Raw genomic sequence first — 23,367 nt, forward strand, 5'->3', positions numbered from 1 at the left:
TCACCTCTATTTCCTGGAAACTGTGTCCCTCTTAGTGGTGCTCAGGTTTGTGTAAGCCTTTTTGGCTAATGCATCACACCACTGACTCATCGAACTTGTAGTCCAGACATTGGTCTGAAGTACTGTCTAGCCAGATCTCTCCCACCTTATGCAAGACTTTGCATTCATCTATAGAACGTCCTTAGATTCTGCCTCTTGCTCTAACCTGTGGAAGATTATTTAAAGAAGTTGCTGTTGTGTCAGTGAGTTTCACACAAGATGAAACTGAAATTTCAAGTCTTACTCATCTTGCACCTAGTTTTTCCCCCCAAAAGGCAAACTAGAATATTACAGTATTGGGGTCATCATTTGGACATTGGCCATCATTGTACGGTATATAGTTTTCAGAAATGCTGTTGTTTTTGTGTGTTAATAAATATGCTTCAATGAATAAAGCTTTTGCTGCTATCAAACCAGCAATACTTTCAGAAAAAAGGGTTCTTCTTGGGTACTTAGTCATTTTTTTTAGATTTCAGTGGTTTGTGCGATGGTTTATAGTTACAGAGAAAAAAAGAGTCCACTTAGAAGGAGCAGCACCTGAGCAAGGTAGCTAGGTGTGTAGCTGTTTTATGCTTTGTGATGCAAGGAAAGTACTATTAAAAATGTAGGCTTTGAAAAAGGAGTTTCTGGGCAGGGGAGTTTGACAATTTTTAGAATGGAGGATGGTTATAATTGAGAAATGATAATTAGTATAGTTGGATTGGGAAGTAGAGGAGAGTGGGGTGTGGGGCTTGCAACACAATTTGACTTTCTTAGTAGCTACAGATTGGAGACTGGGGACAGGTGGAAATGTGAACACTTGTCTTTCATTAGCTTAGAATTAGCATACTTTTATTCCTTTCACTGTTCCTATCGTCTGATTGTTTTAATATTTTGCACCGTGTGCTCTGGTGGCAAAATTATTTCTGCTAAAAATTTAGTTGAATACAAGTATTTATTAAGCACCTTCTATTTGTATCTCTGTATTTCTCAAATCTGCCCCATCCTGTCCATTCACATTACCACCACCCTAGTTAATTAAAGCTCTCATCCTGCCTTTTATGTAGTATCATTAAAAACCTTCTAAGTCATTTCTAAGCAAATTTAGTCTCTCTCTCCCAATCCATCTTTCACACAGCTTCCTAAATAATCTTCCTAATGACATTGGTCTTACTGTCACTTTCTTATACAAAATCTTTCATTCATTCCCCATTACCCTATAGAATAAAATACAACTCCTTAGCTTGATGTATAAGGCTCACCACATGACTCTCTAGCATGACTTCCTAGCCATATTTAGTTGTTTGCAGACCACAATAATTTTTCGAATACCGCCTCACCAAATTGTCTCTTCTTGACAAATAGCTAAGCAAAATCAATCAACACAGTGACCAGTCTGACAGCATATGGAATTGGTACCCTTAAATTCCCCACCTCTGTTGGGAAGAAGGAAGTGTTTTATCATATGTTCTTCCTGATAGAGACTGATTACTTCAACTACTCTTGAGTTCTACACCGCTTTAGGGTTGTTTTTTTTTTAAATTTACATTGTATGTATTTTCTTGGTTCTATTTACTTTACTCTGCATCACTTCCTATAAGGTCCCATTTTTCTTTGAAGTACTCATTCATTTCTTACATGCAGTAATACTGTGTTTCATTATTTGCACAATTTGTTTAGTCAAAAAGTGGAACTGTGAGTATTTTGGTATGTCTTTGCTGAGTAGTGTATTTTCTGGGTCAAAGAGTATATGAGTGGTTAATGATCCCACTCACAATACCAAATCATTTTCTAAACCAATTGGACCAATTTGTGGTTCTACAAACAAGTATTTTCCTATGCCTCTCTTTCCACAGTCTCTCTCAACATTAACTATTTGCTCTTTTATAATCTTTTGCCTCCTTAGGTGTAAAGTATTTTTTTTTCCCTTTTAGTCATTTTGAGTATTTTTATGTGGTTATTAACATTCTGAAATTCCTTCTTTTGAAAATGATTCATATCCTGGGCATCATTAGGCAAGCACTGATTTTGATCATGTGTTTGTGTCTATTTGGTTGCATTTTTTGAAAGTTCTAATTGTTAACATTCTCCCTGTCCCTTTGTGTCATTGTTCCTGGTTCTACCCTCTGGAGTAACACAGAATAAACTTAATGTCAGCTGATGGCCCTCCAGAAGTTTAAGGAGAATTCTGATGTATCCTGTTGATGCTTCTCTTCTCCATATTAAATATTCCCACTTTCTTCATCTGCCTCTCCTGTGACATAGTTTCCAAACTTTTTGGCATTAAGGGGATAACTTTTGAATGTGCTTTTTTCAGGCTTCCTCTTTAAATTTACCGAGACTTGAACTTTTGTAGTCCATAGGTTGACTGTAACCTTCCTCGATTTCAGCATGGTGGCTGACTTGTTTGACTTAAGGGAGAGAGAATCAAGTGACAGCTTTTTCAGAATAGAGACATGCTTGTGTCTGTAGGCAGCAGAGAGGAGCAGGTAGATAGGGAGGGATTAAAAATGAGAAAGTGAAGATAATAGAGGAGTCAGTCTATATGAGAAGGTGAGGGGAGGGGATCCTGGAGCGCATGTTGAGAGAATGGTGTTGGCAAAAAGGCCGCTACTGCAAGCGATGTAAGTATAAGAGAGGAGATAGTGGGGGAAGTGTCCAAGTTTGTGAGATGAGTAGGAGTTTAGAAAAGGAACCTCTTGGCAAATGGTCTCAATTTTTAAAATGAAATAGGAGATAAGAATCCAGTTGAGATTACTCCATATAAATTTGTAGTGGATCCAGTCTATAATTTTGTGCTTTTTCTACAGTTCTCTTCATCAGCAAATGAGTAGGAATAAAAGAAGTAGATGGTGGGAATAATCCACGGTGGGATTTGGCAAGGTGTGATCATTGATAGAACAAGAGGGCAGGGATGCTAGGGAAGAGGAAAGCCAGTGATGCACTGTAGGGTTGACAGTCTGGGAAAGTCCTGAGGGGTGGAGGGATCAGAGATCAATATGGGGAAGACAAAAACAGCTTAATACATTGTAAGACAAAGGCAAAAGAAATTCAAAGATTATGATTAGATAAAGGAAGTTTGGATTTCCTGAACAGAATATTGGGACACTTGTGTGTGATGAGAAGTTCCAAGGTTGTAATCATTTTTGTATTGCTGAGGTAAAGTGAGAGAGGAATGACTTGAGGGATGCAGGTGATTAGAAAGTTCAGGATCCTTTCTTGACATCTAGCCTCTGGATGGCTTGTGATATTGTGTTGTGCAAAGGCCACTTCATAGTAGGCAGAGCTGGAGCAGTTCAAACGAGAGGGAAGGAGCTAGCAGTGGAAGTTAGAAATGGCTGTTGAGGAAATGGCCCTGGAGAAAGTAACAAGGGGAAGACTGGATTCCGGTATAAGGCTTTGCAGGAAGGACATCTTAAAAATGTGTAATTAGTCCCATGCTGACACAGACCTGATGGGGGCTTGCTGGAAAGGTCCTGGAGAAAGACAGAGCAGAGATGGACATGTCAGATCCCTGGCTGTCGTGTGGCTCTGTGGGAAGGCCCTGGAGAGGAGACAGGATCCTGAGGCAGCATAGGAACATGTGCTTAAACACTGGTTCACAGCAATAGTCTCTGCACTGTGTCTTAGTTTGTGAAGATGAACTCATTGCTGCCCTTGATTTAGGCCCTTACTCCCTTCTGATGATTTCCCTGTCTGAGTCTGGCTCCTCCACATCATGTCACCTGTGTGTTTGTCTCATGGCCAAGGTCATGGCTTGTCCAGTTACGCTTCTTGTTTTTCTCTTACAGCATTCGACATTGCGCAGCAAAGAAATGGTGATGGAGAAGCCAAGTCCCCTGCTCGTTGGGCGGGAATTTGTGAGGCAGTACTACACTCTGTTGAATAAGGCTCCAGAATACTTGCACAGGTAATGAGAAAACACACAGTCAAAATTAAAGACAGTGTTGTTGTGCTCAGTATCATATGAGACTGCGTTGAGTTACTCAAGTCCTTGGATAGTTAGCGTTTCTATTCAGCCCTCCTTTCTTTCGGTTTTTATCTATCAGTTTCTCTCACTCTTGAATGTGGTACCTTAACTTGTGCCCCCTGGTTTTATTTTTTTATTCTAAATTCTATGAATCTCTTTTCAGAATATTGACACTAATCCAAATGCTTTATTTCTACCTTCTCTGGATTCATAGAGTTTATTGTATATAGGGGGAAAACCCAAAAGACTTGATTCAGTTAATCAGTAAGTCTTTCCTAATGCATTGAACTAAATGCCAGGGATACAAAGACCAAATAGGAAACAATTCCTACTTAAGGATCTTGCCTTTTGTCTAAGGAGACCACATGTATGTACATCAGTAAGTTCATCTAAAGTGAATACAGAATAATTAGGGATGGAGGGCGCCAGCAGATGGGAGGTCATAAAAAGTCTTGTCTAGCTGGTTGAAGGAGATAAGCCCAGTTAGGCTGGACTGTAGAGGGCAGGAAAGGAAGGAGTATATCATGAAGTTAGAAAGAGAGCTTGGGACCAGGTTGAGAAGGGCTTTAAAAGCTGAACAGAGTTTGTGTTATCACGGAATCAGTAGAAAAGCTGTCGGAATTTGAGTTGGGGGCACTTAAAATCACTTTGGCAGCTCTGTGGAGGATTGATTGGAGCAGGGAGAGACAGAGACACTGACAGAATATGACTGCTGCAGTTGTCCAGGTGAGACATGATGGAGGCCTGAGCTCTGATGCTGACTGTGTTGGGAGATGGTGTTAAATAGGAGAAAGGTAAACATAGAAAGATTTGGCAGTGCATTTGGATGTGGGAGGTGAGGGAGAAGAGTTGAGGCTATAAATGTAGGAAAATGCAATCAGTAAGGAAGATGATAGTTTTGGGTTTTTTTTACAGAAATGGGGAAGTTTTAAGAATTTTTATAGTGAAATTAACAAATACTGTGTAAAACTAGCAAAGTGAAGTTTATTTTTCCTTTTAAGGGCTAGGGAGAGTACCTGGTGTAAGGTGCTTCCAGTAAGGAACTCTCCCTAGCAATGCAGGTCTGTACCTTTTCATCAACTTAGAGTCTTAGTTGGTTAGAACACTTAATGGTTAAGTAAGTGTCAGAGGGAAGACCCAGTCCCAGGTTTTCCTGGCTTTGCTGCCAGCTCTGTCCACCATACCACTTTTAATTCAACAGAACTTTCAACTTGCCTTTTTCTTTTCATTATCACTTCTCTATATGTTAAAAAAAATGCATAAATGACACTTTTCCCTGGATGTATTGCCAGTCTCCTTCTCCCTGCCATTTCCTCAGATTGGTGTGGGTGAGGGGGAGCAAATCCCTTGAAACGAATCTGCATAGTCAGATAAAACAGATTCCCACATTGATCCTATTCAGAAATATTATGTTTCCTTCTGTAATACGTCTATCACCTCTCTGTCAGGAGGTGGGTAACATTCTTCCCCAGGTCGTTGCCTTATCAGGGTTCTTAATTATTTCAGAATTGTTTTTCTTGTAGGATGAATCATTTTCCTGAGTTTTGATCAATTTAGTCTTCATGAGTTCATGCGATTTTTCTCAAGTTTCATTTCTATACCATAATTTCTTTATTCTCCAGTGGATACGCACCTTCTTAGTTTTTAATTCTTTGCTTTTACAAAAAGACATACTGGACATGTTTTTGTGCATTGGACCGTTTTCTTCATTTTCTAATCTCTTTGGGGGTATCACTGGATCAGAGGGTATGCCCAGTTTACAGTTTCAGGACATTGTTCTACACTGCTTTGCAGAATGACTGGAACAATTCACAGCTATGCCAATAATTCATTAGTGTGGCTCTAAAAATTGTCGTTTTCCATTTTTTTGGTCATCTTTGCCATCCCGATAAATGTGAGGTAGAACTTCATAATTCTTTTATTTTGCTTTTCATTAATTATTAGTTACTCGGAATATTTTTTTCATATAGTTGTTGATCCTGATTATTTGGTGAATGAATCTTGTTTTTTTCATATCTCGTACATGAGATCTTTGCAAAAATTTTTTTCCCTGTTAACCTGTTTTCTGTCTAATTTTAGCTTCATTTGTTTTATTTGTTCAAAATCTTGAATTTTATGTAATCCCAAATGGTCCATCTTATGTTCTGTGATCCTATCTAGTCCTTATTTGGTCATGAACTCTTCCCCCATCCATACTTAGAAAAGCTTATTTCCTTTCCTGTTCCTCTAATTTGTTTATTATGTAATCTTTTACTTCTGAGTCATGTATCCATTTGGAGTTTTTCTTGGTAAAGTGGTGTGAGATAATTCTGCTGTATTGTTTTCTACATTCCCCAACAGTTTTTTTTTAATCAAATAGTGCATCTTTATACTCATTATTTTGTCTCTTTAGATTCATAAAGCACTCTTGTTATGTTGTTTGCTTCTGGTATATTGCATATCTAATCTGTTCCACAGATTAATCTTTTTTTTAACCAGTATCAGTCTGGTAAGCCCTTTTCCTTGTAAATGAGAAAGTTTGGAAGATGGCTTGGCTTTGTAGGAAGAATAATAAGTTCTGTTTTGGATTTGTTGAATTTGAGATGTTTCTGGGGCATCCAGTTTGAAATAAACATTTGACAATTGGAGGTGTGGACCTGAAGGTTAGGAAAGAGCCTTATGCTAGAAAATCTGATGTGTGTTACCTGAATGGAAATGATAATTAAGTTTATAGAAGCTGAGGTCACCAAGCTGAAGAGTATAAGAGAAAAGGGCCCAGGACAGAGCCTTGGAGTAGAACCACTGTTGGTGGGGACATAATATAGATGCTGCACCATTAAAGGATACTCAGAAAGAGAACCAGGAGAGAGGAGAGTGTCACAGAAGCTCAGAGAAGAGGGCAGGGCCAGAAGAAGTTTGAGAACAGTGTCATTCAACCTAAGAAGGAAGACTAAGAAGAGACCCTCAGAGTTGGCACTGGAGAGATTGTTGGCAGTTTTGGAGAGAGTAGTTTCAGTTAATTGATGAGGTCAAAATACAGACTGCAAAAGATTGAAAAGTAAGTGAGAAGAGAAAAAGTAGAAATCATAAGTGTAGACAGCTTTTAAGATGGAGGACATTTGGATGTGGATATATTTGAATATAATAAGGAAGAAATGAACAAATGGGAGAGATTCAGGATGGGGGGGACCAGATAGGTTGAGTAGCAATCTGTTGAAGAAGACAAGCGAGGTTTGGATCAAGGGCCCATAACAAAAAGGGCCTCCATTATCAGATACTGAAAGAAAAGAGGAGAGAGTGAGGGGTTTTGTGATGCAAAGAAGGGTAGAAGGGTGAGCCCAAGGCAAATATTCTCAATTTTCTTTGGCAAAAGGTGGGCTTCTCATGTTTATATGATACATTAAATTTTTTGATGAACTGTTAATATTGCCATAGTATAGTTTGAAAAAATACTTGATGAATGCAGTAATAACCATTCCATTGTCTTTACAGGTTTTATGGTAGGAATTCTTCCTATGTTCATGGTGGAGTGGATGCTAGTGGGAAACCCCAGGAAGCAGTATATGGCCAAAACGTAGGTGAATTTTCTTCCTTGCCAAGAGATGTGGGTTGGAATGGCTGGACAAAATGAAAACTTAGCGTAACACTTAACATTCAAAAGTATTTGTTGAATATAGTTATTTAAGTATTTAATGTGCCCCGTTCTGTGCCAAGTGCTTTGAAGATACAAAAGCAGATGTGATCCTTGTTCTTGAGTACAAATAACAGAACAAACAGTGACAGTCACATGAGTTTAATTGAGAGCCGTGTGTGACACTGTGTACCTCATAGCCAAATTGTGCAGTGGCAGTAGCGCTATAGGAATCAAAGAAGCAAAAGTGAATGGGTAGTGAATGGTGATGGGTAGCTGGGTGGCATAGTAGACAGTGGTAAACTTGAAGTCAGGAGACTTTGAGTTCAAATTTTGCCTCAGATACTTCGCTGTGTGACCCTTGGACCTCTTTTCAACCTCAGTTTTCCCAATTTAAAAATGGGGTAATAATAGCCCTTTCCTCTCGGGGTTGTTAGGTTCAAATGAGAACATGTGAAAGTCTACTATCCCTGTCACAAAGCACTTTACATGTCTTATTGCATTTTGTAATGAAGAAAGGCTATTGAGGAAGTGGGATTTCACCCAGGCCCTGAGAGGAGGATAAGATTTAGATTCTCTGTCAGAGTTAGCATTGAAAAAAGAGGAACTGATTGAATACTGTCATGAAAGTGAATATGAATGTGCCAGTGTCTCTTGGGTGAGTCAGAGGTACTGAGGGAGCCTGCCTGGAGTATCCTGAAATGGTTGGTAAGATTAGGCAGTAGATCAGATAAATAGCTTTGCTTGGAATTCACTTGGGGCCTTGGATTTGTTTGTTTGTCTGTTTTTGAGCTTGAGTAACAAGATAAAAGCAATGATTTTAGAGTTATCTGGTGGGATTGATTTTGGGTGAGTGGGAGGTATGCAAAAAGTAAATTGGTTGGAAGGGAGTTGGGTAATTTAGATCATAAGTGATGAAGGGCTATATTAGGGAATAATAAACAAGGGCATTGTTCAGTGTTATGTTTTTCATGTCTAATGTATTAAAATCTTACTATAATTTTATATTCAAATATCAGCAAAATTAAATTTTGAAGTTATTTTTTATTCAAATATCAGTTATTCCATCTCCTTCAAGTTTTTGGCTCATCCTTATAAATTTATTCTGATTTTTAAAAGAATCGTAGCTGGAATGTGTTCTTCTTTGAGTTTGTTACTTTTTATATGTTTTTCCAGATTTCTTTATATTTTTCATACATATCCATTTTAATTGTTCCACTGTATTTGTTGATTTGTGTTGGTAGAGCGATTGTCATCAATGAGAGAGAGCCCCTTACATTGATGAAATCACAAGTCTGAAGCAAAATACCTCCAAATTTTACATTAATAAGCCAAAATTTATTCAGCCTTCTTCTTGAGCATTTAGATTGTTTCCAGCTTTGTTTGGTTTTTGCCATTACAAATGATAATACTTCATTCCCAATAGTGGATTATTGCATCAAAAGGTTTAATTAAAAAAAAAAAATGTTCCCTATGTTACCAGACTGCTGTGCAAAATGATTTGAGTTGCAATATATGAATGTATTTTTCCCCCTGAACTCTCTCCTAAGTCTTGGCTTTTTTGTTTCTCTTTTTAAAAGGATATTCACCATAAGGTATTGTCTCTGAAGTTCAGTGAGTGTCATACTAAGATTCGTCATGTGGATGCTCATGCAACCTTGAGTGATGGAGTAGTTGTTCAGGTCATGGGTTTGCTTTCCAATAGTGGACAACCAGACAGGAAGTTTATGCAAACCTTTGTCCTGGCTCCTGAAGTAAGTTCCTTGAGTTTTCATTTTTGTCGGTGCCCCCGGTTCTAACTGAATGCTGGTTAAGCATGCAAAAAATATCTCCTCCACTTGTTTCAATTTCTATATTAAAGTCATAGGCTCATAGATTTAGAGTTGGAAGCCTTAATGGAATGGATGACTGTAGAAGCCACCTATTCCAATCCTCTCATTTTACAGATGAGGAAACAGAGGCCTTTAGGAGATGAAGTAACTTGTCCAAGGTCATACAGGTAGTAAATATATTGCTAATTTTAAAAGATATATTTGGAGCCTGTTAGTATAATTCATGGCATCTATCAATTTGTAATTGTTATTGGAAATTGAAAAGTAAGCATTATTTTAGAAATAATTAAATAGATCATTTTAAGTTTTCAGAAAATAATCCAGTGACTCTTCTGCTATATCTATAACAGGTTATGTTTTTAAATGATTACATTGTCCAGTAAGCTACTCCTTCCTGATGTTTTTTTTTTACTCAAAGTCCTTGAATTCAATTACTTTCTTCTTTTATTTATTTTTAAAGGTCTCCATCTACCAGATTAAAAAGTGCTCCATAAGTGATAACTCCCAACCCAGTGTCCTCAGTTCTATGAAAACATGAAATAGGCAAAAAAAAAAAATGCAAAAGACAATATGCAGTAAATCATAGGACTGCATACTGATGCTTGGGTATCCAAGTGCTGTCTCAAATTATTAGGTGGTAGTGTTTCAGTAGGGTCTGGTTATAATGGCTAAGTGTCACAGTGGTGAAACTTGATTGGGACAAATGATATGGGATATGCTTGCACCATGTAGAACTCAAAAGCAGAAGTTTTAGTGGTTCAGCATGTTAGGTAATGTTTTGTATTATATAGTAGAAATAATTGCCTATTGAAATTTAAGAAAAAATTTGGTAATTGTATATGAAAGCTCAGTTATGTATATATGTGGTTTCAAAATATATATTTGAATTTCAATGTTGTACATGGTTACTGATGGATTTTTTATCCTTTTCCTGCAGGGATCTGTTCCAAATAAATTTTATGTTCATAATGACATGTTCCGTTATGAGGATGAAGTGTTCTGTGATTCTGAACCTGAACTTGATGAGGGTAAGGGTAATTAATAAGTAAGCATCCAAGATTCTGAGTTAAAACTTAAATCCTTATTGGGTCCCACTTTTTTAAAATTGAAATTTTTTTTTACCTTTGCACACTCACAATTTTATTCTGTTAAAAATCTTCTGAAACACAACCTTGATGACAAAAATGATTCACTTTGCCAGCTGGCAGAGAGTGTGGGGTACAATTTGAAAGCCATATGTTCTGAGCTCACAATTTACCTTTGTGGAAAGATGAAAAATTTTGCGATATTGGCAGGTTGATTGGCAGGTATTACAAAAGCAGTCTTTTTAATATTCACATCAGTCTCCTAAGGAGATTAAAAATATATGTTTTTCAAAAATTTGGTCTTCTGTTTCCTGGAGAGAGAGATGCTATGTTTTATATAATGTTTGTCAGAGTCAGAAGAGGAAGTAGAAGAGGAACAGGAAGAACGTCAGCCGACCCCTGAACCAGTGCAAGAAAACGCCAGCAGCGCTTACTATGAAAGTCACCCTGTAACGTAAGAATGGCTCTGACATTGTTACATTGTGCCAAAGGGCATTTGTTTTTGTAGAAGTACCATGGAGGTGGGAGAGGTAAATTAATACATCAGTTGTTGAACTTTATCAATCAGATGTCATTGAAGTACCTACTATGTGCTAAGTGCAACATGTCTTCTTCTGTCCCCCTTCTTAGAGGAGCTGGGGTCATTAATTTAATGCACAATCATATAAAACTTTTATTAAGCTTCAGAAAAAAGTATCATGGACTCTGAATTTACTATGTTTGTAAAGTTGAGGAATTGACAGTTGACACTCTGGACTGAAAACAGTGTAAATCCACTAGTAATTAGACGCTGACGAGTAGGGGATCACTCTCCTTTCTTAGCTGATTGGGGTGGAGCAATGTTGCCAATCATTTATTCTTTGGCCCTTGCTGTTCGTCATTTTCTTCCAAAAGAATTACAAAACCCATTTATGCGTAGTTAAACACCCATGAAACTGAAGATTGGAAATTGGATTGCTCTTTAATTTCAACCAGTAGTTTCAATTAGACGTTTGCGAGTGAACAAAATATCTTGTCATAGTAATGGAATAGAGGAGCCTTTGGAAGAATCTTCTCATGATCCTGAACCGGAGCCAGAATCGGAGACAAAGACTGAGGAGCTTAAACCTTCAGTGGAGGAGAAGAACTTGGAAGAACTAGAGGAGAAGTCGACTTCTCCACCTCCTGCCGAGCCTGTTTCTCTGCCCCAGGAACCGCCAAAGGTGAGATCAAAGTGGTCTCTTTGTAGATCGATAGCACTGAGTGTTCCTCCACAGTGCAGTACATACGTTCAGCTTACTTTAAAGAAGTGAATATATTAAGATGCATACAGGAATTCATGGATATTCATTTTTATATTGGAAAGTTGCTGTTTGAGCTTTTGATCTTAAATACCTGAACATAGATTTTCATATTTGTGTTTGTTTTTTCTTAAAAGGTCCCTAGACAGTGTTGTAATGATTGATTTAATGATGCTCAGTCACAAACGTGCTGCATCTAATACAGTATCTGGATATTCTGCAGTTAAGACGAAATGGCTCTTTCACTGTATACTGTAGCATCCTTTGGACACAGACGAAAATTTGAACTGAGAAGTTGAAGTTATAACACAGACCCTTCCTAAACAAAGGAGTTTACTAGAAAATTTTGGAAATAAGTCTTGTTTCCATTTTTAAATGAGGTTCTTTTTGTTCTTATGGTACCAGTTAGTCTGGATTAGGCATTTAGTTAATGAAGATTATATTCAAGTTGATAAAAATGTCTGGACAGATTTCACATTCATAGATTATTATTTAAATCTACTTTAATCCCTTTTTCTGAATGTGATTTATATTCAACAAAACTAGTAGTGAAATTATTTCTTGAGATTTTTGGAAGACTAAGATTTATTCTGGGTAATGGGAAAGTGTGCTACTCTTGGAGGAAGTACATCATATAAGGGATTGGGGAATGTCTGCCAGTCTTTCCAGTGAGTTACTCTGTCCCTTCCACCCCACCTATCTCTCTCTGAAGGGATAAAAGGTGAGGTGGAGGTGGAGTGGGGGGCACTACTTGAATCACTAGGGTCAGGATTTTCCTACAAGAGCAGTAGTATGGTTTTGTTGGCCGCTCACTCCTCCATAGTATTTTTTTTGTGGTGTGCCACGTGGAGGAGCTTGTTGTAATCTAAACATTTGGAATCATTCATTATTTAATAAGTGGGCTCTTGTAATTGAGGAGCTTTTGAAAGTGGGCACATAGGCTGGCATGTGTATGCCTGTACTGAGTTGTCTTCATAACTAAATAGTTTAGAAATGAACAGAAAATATGTGTTTGGAAGTTTCCCTATAGAAATGTTGGTGGTTTTCCATGATTAGTAGTCTAGGTTTGTTGCATTTCCTGCAGGCTTTCTCCTGGGCTTCAGTGACCAGTAAAAACCTGCCTCCTAGTGGTACTGTTTCTTCCTCTGGAATTCCACCCCATGTTAAAGCACCAGTCTCACAGGTAACCAATCTGTGAACACATTGGATTGTATCCTTGTTACATTGCCAATTGCTTACTTTTTTATAAGTCACTCAGAAATTGTCATTTGCTTAAGCATACAAAAAAACCAACTTGTCTTACATGTTTATGCACTCACTTTAAATGCTGAATCTCCATTATATACGAATAGGTGGTATTTGAGGTATGAGTGTTGAGAATGCAGATTAAGTTGGCCTCCAGAGTATATATTATAACTTAAAGGCTTTTTCAGAAAATATCTAGAGGTGCTAATTTTCATTTTAAAAAATTTATAGCAAGGAGTTTTGGGTCTTCTAATTATTCAGCCTGTGAGGAATTTAATTACTTTGGAAAAGCACAAATTGTCAAAATAGAAAATTTCTTTTATTTTGTCAGTCATGTGTGGTTCACATCTTATAAAATGGAGCCTGTACCAACTTATGACTGTAGTGTTCATTTACTGCTCAAGTATTTTGCAGACTAGTGTCAGACCTTTGAAAAATACTGGTAATGTAACTCATTACAAAGTTTCTGGAGGCATTGTCTTAGGTCATATCAGAATCGATGGTCACATTTATGCTAAGGAAGTATTTTCCAAATAGATAATTGAGCTTTCCATCCAGGCAGAATTTTAGATCAAGCATCAAAATTGGTTTTTAGTTTTGAAATAACTAGCCTAATTTCCTGTGATTTTTTAAAATTCAGTCTTTAAAGTTCTCCTGAATGATTTCTGACATTTTTTCAGCAAGAACTCTTTGAAATAATGTGACCTTTGGGTCTTTAAAACCATTGTGTGTGGTTTTTTTTCCCCATACTCCTTGTGATAATGTACTGCCATTAAACTTGTTGTGGTGTTGCTCAGTTTTCATAGAACCTTTCTTTTTGTCAATTTTATTTGTGTGTTTGTGTGTGTGTGTGTGTTCATGGATTTTCTAGGTTTCTCAGCTAACTGAAAAGGGAAATTAACTTCATATTTGCTAATATTTTTCTATTAAAATTTTTATGTTCTCTTTATGTTTTTAAAATACCTCATTTGGTTTCTAAAGGCACTTGTTTAGCTGTAGCATATATAGTGATTTAAAAGGATTTTCTTGTCCTTATATAGTCTGATGTCATGGACATAACGTTAGTTTTCCCAGGACTGGGAGCAAATGAAAAATATGTCCTTGCCAGTGACACAAGTGGATTGCTGTCAGTCACCTTTTCCAAGATAATGGATATTTGTCTTCTAAAAAGCTGTTGTTTTATTCAGAAACTCTGAATAAGATTCTAATGTAATGCATATGTGTGTGTGTGTGTGTGTGTGTGTGTGTGTGTGTGTGTATGGTCATATCAAATGATACAAAATTCTAGGGTACTTGAAGTATAAATATACAAATCAGCAAGTTAATGTGGTGATGAGAGAATTTACTGGAAATCGACTAGTTCATATAAAATAGTATATGTTCAGCTGTTTTTTAATGACTAGTAACTGGTTACCATCTCTATCTTTCCTGAAGCTCTCTAAATAGTCATTTTTGATAGTGACCTCTATTTGTAGGACTTGGCACTTTTACAAACACTCAGGCAAAATGTTTAGTGTTTCCCACCTTCCACCACATGACTTCCTCCCCACCTTTTCCAGTAATACTCCAGAGTTTGAAGTTATATTATTAAGCTCACTGTCAGCCAATTTTCATTGAATTATCAAACCAAAATGAGTGAGAATGGACAGCATTAGCACTTCTATAAGATCACTAAAAGAAACCTTGTTCACCTTCTGGCTTATTTTTCCCCTCCTTATTCAGGGCATCAGTATGCATGGATGTAGTAATGAAACATCAGTGATGATGAGGTTTGGAATTTATTTGCAGATTTTGGATAGTGGCTTGAGGCTTCTCCCCCTTTAGAGGGTTGAGTGTGTCCATACACACTGTGATCTTTTTAGTTTTACTTGTAATTCTTTTTACTTAGTTCATTTTGAACACAGAAGAGAAAGTATCAGCTAAGGGTTCTATAGTCCTGTTTTTAAAGATAAAACTTGAAAAAGGTGCATTTAAGAAATATAAAGAAATTTAGTTTTCTCATGTGAGTTTCAAATGACAATTTCATTAAGATGCTGTTTTAATCATTTTTAAACAAAAACCTGTTTTGATGTGTAGCAACAGTTCTTAGTGAAATCCTATGATTGTTGTGTAGTGTTTCTTATTGCATATGATCTTGTTTGATCCTCACAATAGGCTTGTCTGGAGGCTGTTAGGATTTGCTCAAAATGAAATTCAGAAAAGTTAGTCATTTGCCCTGAGTTATAAAGCTAATTAAAGTCGAGGAGCTAGAACTCAAACTCTGGTATTTCATGGAGCTCCTGAAAGGTAAACTGCATTGATTCAGATGCAGATAAGCAACTCACCTATAACTGAAAAGTCACAGAGGGTTGCCTGAGGCCCTCAGAGGCCAAGTGAGTGAGTTATTCATGGTCCAATAGCTAGAACATGGCAAAGGGAGGACCTGAGTTCAGCTCTTATTGATACAAAGACCAGCTCTGTATTTACTATCCAAAAGCAGAATACTACTTTGACATAGTTTTATTTAAAATCTTCAGTTATGATTCTTTGCAGTTTCTCTGATTTTAGATTACACAGATTTTAGCATCTCTGATTTGTTAGATTTCAAAAAGTTATTATCATAAATTTTCAGCTGTCCTTGAATTGAAGAAACTGAGGTTAGATGTACAGTGACTTGGCTGAATTTTGTCCAGTTGATGCAATAGAAACTAGGTTTGAACGCTGGCTTCCAGACTGGTTTGTGGGTTTTTGTTCCATAACGCTAAAGAATGATGTGCTTTTTATAGTAGTGGTATTCTGAAAGCCTAGAGCAGTCAATTGCAGTTTGTTTCTTTGAAAGAGACCTTACAATTGAGTCATGATCCCAGTGGTGGCTTTTTTAATGGAGAGCAGAAGGTCCTCCATGTCACTATGCAGCAGGAATAAGAAGACTAGATCTGTTAACTCTGTTCAGAGGCAAGAATCACTCATAGTCATTATTTGTTTAATTCAAAGACTAGAATAACATTGTTCCCTCATTTGTAAAATGGAGCAGGAGTTGGATTAAATGACCTAAGGTGCCTTCCAACTTTCTTCTGGACATTTTAAGCAAAGCAGAGTCAACAGTTGAATAGTTATCAGTTTGTGTAAGAAAGAACAGTAAGGAAATAGTTGAGGGGGAAATCAGTCTTAGTAATTTAACAATATCAAGGAACTTCTCTTTGACCAAATGAGATGTCATAACAAAATTATTGGGCTTCTGCCTTTACCTGCAGACTTAAAACCTGTAGTATTTAGGCTTCAGAAGGAATTAGTGGTCTGCTTTTAATTTTAAAAGAATAGGGGGTGTATAAGTTTTAAAAATATCTTTCCGTGGAATGGGTATTTAAGCTTGTTTGAGAGTATTTCTAGATGTACCTTTTTTTTTTTTGCTATCTTCTGGTATTATCTGATGATTTGTGATTGGGAAAGTAGAACAACTGTTTGGATTTCTTTTCCTTTGCTACTTAGTTAATTCTTAATGGACTATGACTGATGGTGCAATTCCATGTTATCTTCTGCATGTTTTTCTTACCAATCTGGTTGGAAGCCCATTACTTTGTATAAATTTGTCTGCATAAGAATTTCTTTAATTTGTTATTGGATCTGTCCTTGATCCAGCCATAATAAATCAGAATTCATTTTTAATTGGCTTCCGTGAAGAATAGAGAGACTACCCTACAGTCCTAGATTGGTACAGAATACCTGAAAAAGATTATTTTTCACATTGATAGGTCTTTATATTGAATTCTTCCCTCAATTATCATTACAGATACTTGTGAGCTGTTTATAATTATTTAAATTTTACAAGTACCTGCTGTATCTCAGGTGCTATGTTAGCATATTGTGTAATAGTACTTTTTTCTCCCATTTCAGCCAAGAATTGAAACTAAATCTGAAGCTCAATCTCAGCCGCCTCGTGTGCGTGAACAGCGTCCGAGAGAGAGACCTGGCTTCCCACCCAGGGGACCAAGGCCAGGTAAGCCTCTTTTGTTGGTTTTGGCAAGCAGCATTTAAAGCATTTTCAGTAAAAATCATTCTTAATTGAGAATGCTTGGTACTTTGTGGTCAGCAAAATCTGCTGAAAGCAAGCACATACTATGACAACGAGTTGACCAAAAAAAGGTTTTACTGTGGATAGTAAAATGTAGAGAAGTTCCCTGCATTGACTGAATCACAGGTCCAGACCCTCCCCTGCAAGGAATATTCCACTGCTGGCTTTTGTTTTTATATCAGCTGTTTGACTGTACCCCCATTTCCCATTCTCCCTGCATGCTTCCTTGAAACAGAGAAATGGCTAAGGAGCATCATGCGAGGCGGTCACTGCACCTAATGAATGGATTCATGTTCTCTCTCTGGTGCCTTTGCTCTGTCTCCTCAGCTCTGGGACCAAAGCTCGTAACCACTTAACTCTTCATAAATAGCTGAATTTGTTCTGTGAAGTTTGAGTTCAGTCAGAGGGCTGCACTTAAGGACCTAGAGGGCCACTTGTGTCTTTGAGTCTGCAGGTTCCCCACCCCTTCAGTGGACTGGTCTAGAAAATTGTTGACAGACTCTTTAAAATTTGATTGTGAAAATTCAGACGTGGCTGCCAAGAACCTCTTTTTCCTTTCTTGATGGCCTCCATGACTTTTTCCTAAGTAATCAGTAGAGCAGGCGTCAGAATATGCTAGAACCTCTGGGCACCTTTTGGAGGTTATGTTGTGTTATGATACTTTGAGAAGTGTAAAGAGTTCTAGAGCTGTCCCAGGGTCATCTCTTCAAACCTGGAAGGAGCCTTTGACATCATGCAGTCTGATTCCCCCATTTTATAGATGAGGAAACAGGCACAGAGAAGGGAAGAGACCTACCCAGGATCACCCAGCTTGTAAGGCTGAACAGCAGAATTGGAATCCAGGTCTTTCTTATTCCAAGTTGAGTGCTCTTTTTACATTTTTCATCTGAGTGTGATGTTTAATTAGATACCAAACACAGTCAATATAATTTGGTAAAATTCCATTTAGAAATTTTTGTTTCTTCTGTGAGGACTTTTCCTGTTCTGAAGAAATCGAAAGCATATCTTGATTGAGGAATTTTAAAAAAGTAAATGAAACAAAAGAAGGAAAAGAAAACTGGAATACTGGAATTTATGACTGAGCTTGATGTAGGAGAAGAGAGAAAGAAAATGTCCCTTCTCCCCTCCTTTGCAGAGATGAGGAACTTTAGAATAGGGAATGTTGTATACTCTGTCATGTCAGACTCTTGACCTGTTGGCTTGTTTTGTTGCACTTTTTTTTAACCTGTTCAATAGCTTGTTGAATAGCGAAGAGAGGGATACATTCAGAAATAAATGGCACGACAGTGACAATTTTTGAACTCCTAAGAATTGTGCCCTCTTTGTTCGTAGGCCGAGGAGATATGGAGCAGAACGAGTCAGATAATCGGAGAATAATCCGTTACCCAGACAGTCACCAGCTCTTTGTGGGTAACTTGCCCCACGACATTGATGAAAACGAGTTGAAGGAATTCTTCATGAGTAAGTTTTCTTCTTTTTTTTAAATGTTTTCTTTTTAAACAACTTATTTTATTTTTAAAGTAAGCACAGGCACTCCAGGAAGAGCTGAAGTACTGACTTTTCTTGGCCATGGAGTGAGGCAGAGTTCTTGCTTCCTTTTCATATTTTGTCACTTGCCCATTACTATTTCTTCAGAAAGTTGCCAGTTTCTGGCAATTTTTCAAAAAATCATAAGAACATGACACACCATTCTGGCTACCTTCTGTGACATGTGCTAAGATAGGGGAGCATGGAGAAAGAATATAGACCTTGGAGTTGAGTAAAGTAGTTCAGTATATGCAGATGGGCCAGGGGAGTGGGACTAGAATCAGGAGTATGGACTTTCTGCAGACATGCAGGGACTTAGAGGGAAAGACAGGAATTCCTGACTGCAGTCAACAGTAAGGTGCAGATACTGACTGTTATTAGTTGCTGCCACCTCCTTCCACAATTGAGCTGGTTCTAGGAGTCTTCTCTTCAGCATTAAAAGTAGGGATTGAACTTCAGTTGTCCCCAGTTAGGTGGATAACCGTGTTTCCTTGTCTAAAACTATCTTTTGTTTCAGTTTAGAATAAAACTATTAAAATGTTTAAGTTGTACAATGAAAACTTTTGAGAAGTGTTAAAAACTCTTCTTTTTTAAGGATTGAAGACTTAGGCTTCCTATGCGCTATTCTGTTTTTGTAGGTTTCGGAAATGTAGTGGAACTTCGCATTAATACTAAAGGAGTTGGTGGAAAGCTACCAAATTTTGGATTTGTGGTTTTTGATGACTCTGAGCCAGTTCAGAGAATCTTAGTTGCAAAAGTAAGTTATCTCACGTTTATCTGAAGTAGTGTGATCTTTCTGTTCTGTCTTACAGCACTGATGAAATTTGTTAGTTTCATAGTTTCATAGATAAAGAGTTGGAAGGAACTCCTCTGAGGTTGTTACTGTAGACATCTTTGGGGTGGAGAGGTAAAAGCAGTGGATTTGGAATTAAGATGCTGAATTATCCATTTCTGTTCCTTATTATCTATGTAATCTTGAGCATAATTTCAAAACTTTATGAACTTCTTCAACTCTAAATACTACAATCCTATGACAAATCAGTGCATTCCTTGGTAATTATGTGAATAATAAGTTATCAAATATCAATGTGTTTTTCATAGCTTGCCATTAGTGAGGAGGCTACATAATTATCTGTATTTTAGTACTTGGAGAGGGTGGGAGGTAGAACCTCAGGATTGCTAACAAGGGAAGTGGGAAGGTTGATTGGGCCTTGGTGTTTGGCTGTTGCTGTTTTTTTTTTTTTTTTTATTAAAGAATTTTCCTTTTTCTGTGGAAGTTAGTGACTGAGTATCTGATTGAACTACTTAAATCTTCTCTCCTTTTTAAAGCCAATTATGTTCCGTGGGGAAGTCCGCTTGAATGTAGAAGAGAAAAAAACAAGAGCAGCAAGAGAGCGAGAAACTAGAGGTGGAGGTGATGACCGTAGAGATCTTCGGCGCAATGATCGGGGTCCTGGAGGTCCTCGTGGCCTGGTGGGCGGTGGAATGATGCGTGACCGGGATGGAAGAGGACCTCCTCCAAGAGGCGGCATGGCACAGAAACTTGGCTCTGGAAGAGGCACTGGGCAGATGGAAGGCCGTTTCACAGGACAGCGTCGCTGAAATCCCACTGTTGGCAGACAGTCTTGGCAGTGGTACATTATTCGTCGTGTTTGCATTCTTGTTAATTTTTTTGGCTTTGGAATGTGACACAGCCTTTTTGATCATTTCTTTGATGTGAAAAGCATCCTTTGGTTACCAGTTAAATTGAGGTGGACATTCTTTCCCCAATTTCACAGCAGGATTCACATTGTTAATTTATAAATCTAGACTTGGAGAATTAAGGACTGAGAAATGACCAGTATCTTAAATGACCTGCATCAAAAGTGAACCTAAAAGACATGCCCAACTGAATTCGGGTCCTTTTCAGTCAGAAATCCTCTGCTGCACATTTTGTTTAAGTGTGACTGTTTCTGCCTATTACTGTTGGAAACATCAATAGTGCAATTTGTGCAATTGGAGAATTGCCTTTTTTTTTTTTTTTAAAGAACACTTGGCTAAAAAAATACACAAAACCCACCACCAACAACAAAAGAAAAAACAAAGACAAACTCGTGTTATGCACTTATCAGAATGCACTAATGGGTACTCTGAACGCAGTTCTGTTGACATCTGCAGGAGGAGGCAGCAGGAAAACAGAGTCCTCCTACTTCTTCTCTAGATAGAGAATAGATTCTGAAATGGATGCAGGCATTCGGTCTGCTGCACGTGTAAACCTTAACAAGACTCTAAGTATATTCCAGAGGGAAATCATTTAGGTGTGAATTAAATAATGTGGTCCAGAACTCTATTGCTCTGGTCTTGAATATTAGACCAGTGCAGTAGCTCATCTAAGATTTTTCTACCTGCCCCTCTTCAGTCCAGGGATGGTTGGCTGCTCAACACACTCCTCCTCCCCTTCGTCCTTTCTTTAAGCTGTGTACAGTGAAAATTGTCCTTACTGTATTTTTAGTTCTCTGGTAATGTAATAAGCATGATGGTGCCTTCTCTTAATACATCATTCCAGTCTCGCTGGTGATTCTGTACAGTAGAGTGTATGGTTTGCTGTGCTGCAAAGCCAAACAGCTGCAAAATGTTCAAAGAAATCATTGAAATGTATAAAAATTGCAGTATCTTTCAATCAGTAAAAGTGACTAGCATGTTCTTTCCCTTGCTTCAGTTAACAGCTGTGATGCTTTTTGTGGGAGGGAGGTGCGGTGGCATAAGGGAGGGGTGGGAGACGAGGGTGACATACAAGTAGTCCCCAGGTCTGCCTCTTCACTCGAAAAGCATGAAGATGAATGAATGTTGACTTTTAGCATTTGGAGGTGCTTTTGAAAAGTCAATCCACTTAATGTACATTTCTAATAATTTTTTAAGTGATCAGATCTATATGTGGCAATTAAAATAAAATGAGGATACTGCAATTTTCAGAGCAGAGGGCAGCTATAATGGTTTGCATCTTGTTTTGGGAGGGGAACTGTCCATTTTGCACAATTCTTGAACTAGTACCCATGTGGCTCAGAATTTAGGGCTGGGGCAACGTCCTTTTTTATTTTTACATGGATCTTAAGCAATTCTGTGAGGAAGGTTCGCAACTACTGAATTACTTGCTATCCTGCCTTCATAGAAAGTTTAATGAAACTGCAAAGCAGCAAAGGATATTACCCAGTTGTATGCAGTGGTATTTCGCAAACTCCAGTATCTGATGCTTCAGGTTAAGAGTGGAGTGGAGTGGATAAGTGTAATGGACCACTTAAAGCTGCTTTTAAACATGGAAGACCTCATTACATTGTAAATCTTTTTTTTTTTAATGCATATGGTAGAGTAGCAATTTGTTTCTGAATTATACAACTGTTTGCTCTGCAGTAAACTGGCAGATGATGCACATCTTTTGTTTTTCCTGTACTAAGTAATGTGAGTGAAATTATATCTGTCTAGTATTTTTCTTTCCAAAACTGAGGTCTTCCATGTTTGATGGGAAGTCTTGCACTATTTCAATATGTTTTTTGGGGACACATTTCATGGTTTCCATTTCTAGTTTAAGGATTTTTTTTTTTTGTTTGAAGCTGTTTCACAGTTTCAGAAGCTCAGTATAGTACTTGAAGTCCTCACCAGAAAACATGACTTTGGTCTTGAGTTTTGAAGCCTTGCTTCAAACTGTTTTTCAAAGTAGTTTATTACCCATGTTTCCTTTCAAGCCTGTTAGCCCATATCTCATGCCCTTCCCCACCCCCTCCCTTTGTACCCCACATTCTCCTTCTCTTTCTTCCTTTGGTTATTCCTAATGCCTGATCATCACCCGGCCACCATATAAACTCTTTCTGGCACCAGGAGTAATTACAAACAGAAGTGTAGAAACCTAGAACAGCAAAGAGCCATTCCGCTTCAGTATTGCTTCTTTGAGAACCATGGTTAAATCATTAATGAAAATATCCAACAGAAGTTTACATGGTGACTGCTCACCTACTGTACTGTGGACTTTAACATTCTTGTCCCCCTTTTTTTCAGCAAAAGCAAAGACTCATCTACCATGACTGTTAATTGCTGATTTGTTAATGGTAGTTTTCCATTATTCTGATCCCATTTCAACACAACTGGCTTTACCATTTGGGCTTGAGTTAGGTATAGAAGACAGTGGATTACCATCTTTATTGCTGTAATGTGTTAAGCATTATATGCTCGTAGAAGCTAGTTAATTGTTTCCGGTGGAAAGTATTCTTTGAGTTTCCATTTTGAATGTGTTTTGACTAAACATACAATAAACTACTGATGTCTGCAGCATTTATCTATGTCCTTAATTTAATCTGTAGATTTTTGTTTTTAAGAACTATATTTCTCCAAGTTGCATTTCACATAGCCTTGTTTAAAGTGAAAAGAAGGAATCGCCTTCAGTTTAGCTTGTTTTCAAAGACCGATAGCTTCTGGATTACATATGAAAAAGGAAATTTTTAAAAAATTGCTCAGAAGGAGAAAAAGTGGTCTGGGGTAAAAGTTTAAGAATGTTGAATAGAAGAAATAATAAGAAATATCAGAAGAACTCCTTCATCTATTAGAGGAGGAAACCCAGAATCCCGGATTCTCTAGTTTACCTACTGAGTTCAACTTCGAGAGCCAAACTAGACTGTCTTTCAAGAGGCACTGGAGAATCAAAAGGGAGAGTTACGTAAGTCTCTTGGCATAGATGATAATTTGACATTTGTAAAATCTGATATGGATACATAATTTAGA

At 37.7% G+C, this 23,367-nt stretch overlaps 1 protein-coding gene across 2 annotated transcripts in view; it reads left to right on the plus strand.

The window, feature by feature from the left end:
• The window catches only part of G3BP2 (G3BP stress granule assembly factor 2), a 40,915-nt gene extending 17,995 nt beyond the window's left edge, over positions 1 to 22,920 (plus strand). Inside the window, exons 2-12 of one of the 2 annotated variants that reach the window (XM_072624232.1) lie at positions 3,810 to 3,928; positions 7,460 to 7,541; positions 9,179 to 9,352; positions 10,368 to 10,458; positions 10,867 to 10,969; positions 11,537 to 11,717; positions 12,880 to 12,978; positions 16,914 to 17,016; positions 18,424 to 18,552; positions 19,257 to 19,375; positions 19,948 to 22,920. In XM_072624232.1, coding sequence (XP_072480333.1) covers positions 3,834 to 3,928; positions 7,460 to 7,541; positions 9,179 to 9,352; positions 10,368 to 10,458; positions 10,867 to 10,969; positions 11,537 to 11,717; positions 12,880 to 12,978; positions 16,914 to 17,016; positions 18,424 to 18,552; positions 19,257 to 19,375; positions 19,948 to 20,220 — 1,449 coding nt within the window. In that variant the 5' untranslated portion in view covers positions 3,810 to 3,833 and the 3' untranslated portion in view covers positions 20,221 to 22,920. The remainder of the gene's footprint in view (positions 1 to 3,809; positions 3,929 to 7,459; positions 7,542 to 9,178; positions 9,353 to 10,367; positions 10,459 to 10,866; positions 10,970 to 11,536; positions 11,718 to 12,879; positions 12,979 to 16,913; positions 17,017 to 18,423; positions 18,553 to 19,256; positions 19,376 to 19,947) is intronic. The other variant, XM_072624233.1, reaches the window with a different exon arrangement.
• The last annotated feature ends 447 nt before the right edge of the window (positions 22,921 to 23,367 follow it).

The sequence above is a fragment of the Notamacropus eugenii genome, chromosome 7, assembly GCF_028372415.1.
Source record: "Notamacropus eugenii isolate mMacEug1 chromosome 7, mMacEug1.pri_v2, whole genome shotgun sequence".
Taxonomy (NCBI): domain Eukaryota; kingdom Metazoa; phylum Chordata; class Mammalia; order Diprotodontia; family Macropodidae; genus Notamacropus; species Notamacropus eugenii.